The sequence below is a fragment of the Chiloscyllium punctatum genome, chromosome 41 (assembly GCF_047496795.1).
Source record: "Chiloscyllium punctatum isolate Juve2018m chromosome 41, sChiPun1.3, whole genome shotgun sequence".
Taxonomy (NCBI): domain Eukaryota; kingdom Metazoa; phylum Chordata; class Chondrichthyes; order Orectolobiformes; family Hemiscylliidae; genus Chiloscyllium; species Chiloscyllium punctatum.
Genome location: NC_092779.1, coordinates 51,364,557 through 51,372,109, shown reverse-complemented (window position 1 = coordinate 51,372,109; position 7,553 = coordinate 51,364,557). Strand labels below are relative to the sequence as shown.

The 7,553-nt window shown below is 37.4% G+C and overlaps 1 protein-coding gene across 3 annotated transcripts in view; it reads left to right on the top strand.

The window, feature by feature from the left end:
- Positions 1 to 7,553, top strand: part of mboat1 (membrane bound O-acyltransferase domain containing 1) — a 123,159-nt gene that overhangs the window by 93,672 nt on the left and 21,934 nt on the right. For all 3 annotated transcript variants that reach the window (XR_011955060.1, XM_072560910.1, XM_072560909.1), the window contains 2 exons: positions 1,326 to 1,429; positions 5,986 to 6,050. Coding sequence is in view for 2 of the 3 variants with exons in the window: in XM_072560910.1 (XP_072417011.1) it covers positions 1,326 to 1,429; positions 5,986 to 6,050 (169 nt within the window). In the remaining variant the exon portion in view is untranslated. The remainder of the gene's footprint in view (positions 1 to 1,325; positions 1,430 to 5,985; positions 6,051 to 7,553) is intronic.

Genomic DNA, 7,553 nt, shown 5'->3' with positions numbered 1-7,553 from the left:
ACTCAGACTTAGTCAAAAATAAAGTAAGATTTAGCACTCTGTTTTCATGTTTTTGTTGAGATCTATCTGCCTGTTATTATTTTTGATTATTTCTTCTATTTTGTAATAAACGTATGTTCTGTTGTTAAAAAATATCTGTACCTTTTGTGAGTATGTTTCACCTAGTAACCATCATATTAACCAACTACACAAATTAAACATATGGATCATAAGACAAGAACCTCTTATTCCTGATAACCTGCATTAGCTTTCAAAGTCTATTCTACCCGAAAATGAACCTATGACGAAAACATTTTAAATGTGATCAATCTATTTTCTGTTTCTTCTTACATCATTTCGTGATGCATCTTTACTGCTTTTTTTAAAGAGAGAATGGGCTGGTGTGGTGGCTTAGTGGTTAGCACTGCTGCCTTACAGTGCCAGAGACCCGGGTTTGATTCCAGCCTCAGGCACCTGTCTGTAGAGTTTGCAAATTCTCCCCGTATCTTTATGGGTTTCCTCCCCTAGTCTAAAAATTGCAAGTTTGGTGAATTGGCCATGCTAAGTTCCCCGTGATGATCAGGGATGTGTAGGTTAGGGGCACTTGTCTGGGGTAAATGTGGAGTAGTAGGGGAATGGGTCTGGTGAGTTACTCTTTGGGGGTCAGTGTGGACTTGTTGGGCTGAAGGGCCTGTTTCTGCCCTGTAGGGATTCTATGATTTCAGTCTAGTTATCCAAGTGCTAATTATCATAGATGATAAGCTAAATGTGTTATTCCAATTTTTGTTTGTGTTGTCTTCTTGCAGCACCTTAACTTGCCCTTGCCTAGAGGGAGTAGAGTCAAACATTGCTTGCTGACATTTTGTCAACTGTAGCAGTTCAATGAATTAACCTTGACACACAAAAATTACATTTTCCTACTACAAGGTCATCCCGGTGTTTGAATCATTATGGTATCAGTATGTTTTGAACTAAACTTTCTGCTGAGTACAATGAATGAATATATTCCATCATGATGGAAGAGTTACTGATGTCCAATCTCAGTCAATTTCAATCCTCAAAACCTGTGCCACAGGTAAAGGTCTTTGTCCGTTGTGCATTTAGTTTATCATGTAGGAACTGTTCTCATTAGCATTCCACATAATTATGCATCTCCCTGCATTTGAACCTTTTGTAATGTGGGTGGTTAACTTAAATTAATTTTGTAGGTTATCTTTGATGATTAATTTGTGATTTAAAAACTTAAGCAGTGCAAAGTGTTACTAACTACTGCTAAAACCTTTTGATACTCTTTGAGAAACTAAATTAAGCAATGACTAGTTATCTGCTTTTCTTGTGTCTTTTAGCCGATGCAGTCAATAATGCAGGTGGCTTTGGGTTCAATGGCCTTGATAAAAATGGAAATTTACGATGGGACTTAATCTCAAACCTAAATATCTGGAATATTGAGGTGAGAATTAATCTCGTATGTGCATGTGTAGATTCTGGACACAATATATTGCAGTCTGTATTGCCATGTCTGAATTCCCAATGAGATTAAAACCGTACCTATTTATTTTTCACACAATTACCTATATGTTGTTACCTCAAACAAAGTTGATTTACTTGAATCATAAATTCTGTAAATTTCTCATCTTGTCATCTATTTAAGTTTGGTTAATACCTTGTTTTGGGCTGGATTCACATTGCTAAAGTTACAGATGAGCTTTTAAGACAGTAAAGAGGATTAATTCAAAGACCAAATTTTAAATTCTAAAACTTTATAATAGCAATCATTCAATTTGACTTAACTGCTTTCACTTGTGCATGAGTTAATGAAGCATGAGGTTATTTTTTGGAGGCTGCATGTTTATTGTCAATGTTTTGTCACTCAGTGTCTTTCTAATGCATTCAATTTGTTGGACCAGATTACTGCTAGAGAAATAATTGACTGTTTGACAAATATAAGATTTAAGTGACTTGGTGTTGCTCTGGCTAGCTCAATCAGTTGATGTTGTGGAAAACCAATATGGACTGCCATGCAGCTATTGGTTACGAAACAATGCAAAGCAAGTCTTATTGTTTCTATGGCAGATTAATAAACCAGTTACCTCAGATGTCTAATATGTGAAACAAAGGTATAAAAGCACTTTTTTAAGATTTTAAAACAATGTGTGACTTCTTCACAGGTACACCAATATTTTAGATTTTAAAGGAAATCAGTTAATAGAGTTTCAAAAATAAATTTGCTGTTAATTATTTTGTCTTGAAGTGGATGAAAATCAGAATGATGTCTTCCAGTCATTAACACCAGATAATGACATTACTATACTGTCACTGTTCAAATGATCCTAATTTATTAACTAATCTGTTTAATATTGCAAATACATATTTTGGAAACAATTTCTAACAGTGTAATCAATAATGCATCCTCTCTATTTTAAATAAAGTTTATTTTTCTCCAATTATCTGAAGTTGGGACCTTACATTGAGTATGGTTGTATCTGTACCTTCATCTTTATAGCCCCTTGTCCATCAGACCTATGTTATTGTTTAAATTTTGATAGTGAGTCTTGATGGTCTATTTAACTGTGGGAATCACTTGAAGTCCAACATGCACTTAGAAGTTATGGGTCACTTATGAACGAGACTCTGAGTCCTCATCATAACATTCCAGCCTCTAATGAGGATTGACTAATTTCTACCAACCCCCTTTTCCATATTCAGCCTTCTGAAGGATCCATAGCATTCCAAAACTAAAGCGTAGTAATACTCTGTCTTTTGCTTTTGTTAGGCAATGCCAATCGAGCAATTCAAGTCAAGTGGAGGGAGATGAGGCAATGCAAAATATGCAGTCATATTTAGTAACTGTCAATTTAATGGATCAAAGAATAATAATACAAATAAAGTTGCACTTTATAACAAAAAGGGGTGGGGGGGGGGGGTGGGGAGAAACGAGATTTCCAAATACTTATAAACCTCTAAGAGAAGAAAACATTCCTCCTCATTTCTGTATTAAATGGGAGACCCCTATTAAACTGTCCCTCTGTTTGTAGATTCCTCAGGAGGGGAATGATCTTCTCAGTATCTACTCTGTCAAGCCTCTCAGAACATTTTATGTTTCACTAAGATTATCTCTCATTCTCTTTGTCAGAAAATAAATCTTTATTGTCCATTTGTCATTGCCAGCATATGATTCAATAATGCTAATATAGATCTGTAAAGGTAGAAAGATCTAAAGCCTTTTATTAGTTTTTATTGCCTGAAATTGAGGGAGTGATTCCACATTTTGGTGCTATCAATGTGTGGTAACACTTGCTGGCTCTTTATATCCTGTGAATTGCACCTCCCAATCTGTGATTTCCTGTCCATTCTTAGGCATTGCCACGGTCACGCACGAGGCTTGTGTATTGTCTTTTATTACCATCAAACTATCCCCCAGATTTTTTGTGCACATCAAGTCTGTTACTAGATCTTTGACAAGAGAAGAAATAGAATAAAAAATATATTCTCCCAAAGAAGTCTTTTGAGATTTGTGGTCAGGATGTTTTTAACGATTGATAAGTGGAAAGAAAAATGCAGCGTGGAAGATATCTGAGAGAGAGGGCAGCGGAGTCTTGGAACTTCAAATACAAGAGAGCAGACCAAACTCTCTGGAATGTTCACAAATGGGTTTGGTTTGAAATTTCATTGCAGGAGAATCCCATTAGAAAGGTACATAGAAATAGTTCAAATCCTCTTAGCTCAAAATGCAAGGAAGGAGGGAAAGATTGGGAAATGTGACCTTTCATAGATATTGAAACAATTTGCTTGCAACTACTGGAAATGGTTGTGCCCTGTTACCTAGGCACCTCCAAATTATTGTTTGGCACGCGGAATTAATATCGTTTGCAGAATTCTGTACATATATTGATCTTACCTGAACAGAAGGTGTGTGTTTTAAAAACCATCATATGAACAGGATTACAAGTTAACTGTTCTGCCCTTCGAGTCTACTTCATATAGGACCGTGACTTTTATAATTCATGGGATGTGGGTGTCATTAGCATTTATTGCCCAGAGGGCAGTTAAGAGTCAATCATATTGCTGTGGGTCTGGAGTCTCATGTAGGCCAGACCAGGTAAGGATGGAAAATTTCCTTCCCTAAAGGACTTCCATGAACCAGATGAGTTTTTCCTGACAATAAGCAATGGGTCTATTGTCATCATTCAACTCTTATTTTCAGATCATTATTGAATTCAAAATCCACCATCTGCCATTGTGGGATTTGAACCCAGATCACCAGAACATTATATGGGTCTCTGCCTTAATAGTCTAGCAATAATGCCACTAGGTATGGCAATAATACCACACAAAAGACATGAAGATAGTATTGAATAAACTAAATTCTCTACTTATTACACATATTCAAAGATTTTAAATATAAAATGTTATCCCATTGATCTCAAAACACTCTTAGAAACTGAAAAGAACGAAATCAGCTTGTGCATGTACTGAGACACACCCATAAGGTGAAGGAACAGAATGTTGTTTCTGTCCATTGATTCTGCTGATCCATTCAGGGAGTTCATGGCTGATCTGATAATTCTCAAATCCAATTTCTTGCTCCTCTTCCCCAATACACTTGATTCTCTTATTGAAATCTCATTATCCCAGCCCTGAATATACTTAACACCTTCTGTCTCAACAGTCCTCTGTGGTCAAGAATTCCATTAGTCACTATCCTCTGAGAGAACATAAAATCCTCCTTTCTGTTCTTTTTGGGAAACCCCTTACTCTGATATTATGCTCTCATGTCCTCAACACTCCCATAACAGGAGGCAACCTGTCTGCATCCGCCCTGTTAACTCCCCTAAGAATCTTTTTATATTTTATAAAGTCTCATTCTTTTAACTCCAATGAGTTCAGGCCCAATAAATTCAACCTCTCCTCATCATTCTATACCCAGGATCAACCAAGTGAACCATCTCTGGACTACCTCCATAGGAACAAAAACTATACAGTATTCCAGCTGGGAACAACAGTGTCTTGTTTGTCTGTAGCAAGTTTTCCATATGTTTATCCACCATTTCCTTTGAAAGAAAAAGTTAACTCATTTGCCTTTTTAAGAAGTCTTTGCCGTAACTGCAATAACCTGGTACAGTACCCAAAAACACCATCTGTACGATACTTACATAGAATCGCTGTCCTTAACAGTTCAGTGGATTTTAGTCATTTGTGACTGGAACTTCAGATAGCTTCCTCATGGATAAATGTACTCTGCTTTAAGTAACCTCTTCAGGGCTTTATCCCCATGCTTCTGGTCTGGGACTAATACTTACTCTGTCTTAGGTAATTTAGTTTCACTATATTTTTTCTTTCTCTGAGAAATACTGGTCTATGCAGCTATCTTCATCCAAGGACTTCACAGGACTGCAAAAGTTCAAAGTAACTTTTTTTTAAAATCTGTTGAGGTATGAGTGTTTCCCTTAAGCTTCATCAAACTTCTCTTGACTATCTAAACTTGAGTTTATTTACATTGTTAGGTCATAAGACTCTACCAAGTGTACACACAACTCCATTTAATTCTAAATCCAGGCCTTAAAAACTCTTTCAAAAGAAATCACTTGAGCTACAGACCTATTTACAAACTAATTATTAACTTCAGATGCACAGAGAAAAAGCATATCTCTCACTAATCCAGCATCCAAGAACCCAAACTTGAAATAAATGAAGTGACAAATATAAGCCTCTAACTTTACAGCATAATATTATAATCAAAGCAAAAAGCTGTGGATGCTCGAAATCTGAAATAAAAACAGTTCTGGAGAAACTCAGCATGTCTCACAGTATCTGTGGAGAGAGAAACAGAGTTTATGTTTCACGTCCAGTCTGTTGACTGTTTATTGGAAGTTCAGGAAATATACATGTACTTTAAATCTGTATATCTGAAGATTCTTTCAGACATTCTGGTTTTTTCTTCTTTCATACTGAAAGAAGCCTCCTGCTTTGAATTTACTAACTGCTTTTTATATACTTCATTATCAGACTGCTACAAGTTTTAAAATGTGCCTTGATAGTTGGAACATTCAAACTGGAGCTTGGCTGAAGAGGTAAGCAAGATTGTTGTCATGTGCACAATATTCCATGCAAGCAGTGTAGGATTTGTGTTGACCAAAATTCTGCATAACTCATGTGACATGTAACACTTGTTCAATTGTATTATGTACATTACAGACTCATTTAAATGCTACTGGTCATGTATAGTTGAGATGCCGAGCAGAGACATAAACTAGGAAATTGGTGAATAAACCATATCATTCAGCAAGCAATCGCTATCAGGTTTGATGTACTGGTTCAAACAACAGTAGATTGTTGTGGAACAAAGGGAGCATGGCTGCTGCCAGGTGACAGGACATTAAGTAAGTTATACAGTAAGCTGAGCATGGATGTGCATGTTCGAGGAATGGAACCTATTCCAGTACACCTCGACATTTAGATGTAGTGCCTGCAATGTCAAGTATATTTGGTCACTGATGTCCTGTGCCATAGTGGAGAGAGGAAGTCTGGCAAAACCACATGCACAATCCACTTGCATCTCTTTGGTCAGAGAGAAGTTAGTGTATACTCCCATCCTGGCATAAGGAGTGTTAGTCGCCTTACTTAAACAGCAGTGGTTGAGACAGTGAACTGGGAGATATTAGTGATTTCATCTGCTCCGAACTAGAATGATCCATAATAAAATTCACAGCTACAGTTATCTTTATAGCCATAGCCATCACTGATCTGAGGCTGCAAGTAGTGGCTGAATTCTGTAAACATCTCCTTCATAAAATGGAGAGGATGCACACACAGGAATATATTTGAAAACGTTAGAACAGTATAAGGTTTTTTTTTAATGTGCGAACAATAGGTACATTTTGAGTGGATTTGTCAATATTCTACAGATAACCCGTTTCAATAGATTCAGTGAATCTGTCTTCTAACCGATACCAATGACATAGGTAGGGAAATGGAGGAGGACCTGAAAACAGAATATAGGGTGTTTAGGTTGGAAGCTAGAAGGCCGGACAAGCAGAGTAGTAATTCCAGGATTGCTACCAGTGCCACAGGCTAGTGAGGCTAGGAATAGAGAGTGAGTTCAGATGAACTCGTGGCTGGTGTAGGAGGAAGGGCTTTAGATATGTGGATCATTGGGATACCTTCTGGGGAAGGTGGGACCTGTACAAGAAAGACTGGTTGCACCTGAACTGGAGGGGCACCAATATCCTAGGGACCAGGTTTGCTAGAGGTCTTCGGGAGGGTTTAACCTATATTGGCAGGGGGGTGGGAACCTGAGTTATGGATCACATGATGGAGTAGGTAGTGAACAGCCTACAGTGTGCAGAGGATCTGTGAGAAGGGATAGGCACTTCATAGGGAAAATGTGTAGTCAGTGTGATGGGTTGAAATGTGTCTTATTTTAATGCAAGAAGTATCAGGAATAAGGATGACGAATGTAGAGCATGGAACAGTACTTGGAACTATGGTGTTGTGGCCATTATGGAAACTTGGATATCATAGGGGCAGGTATGATTGTTGGATGTTCCAGAGTTTAGATGTTAGAAAAAGGATTG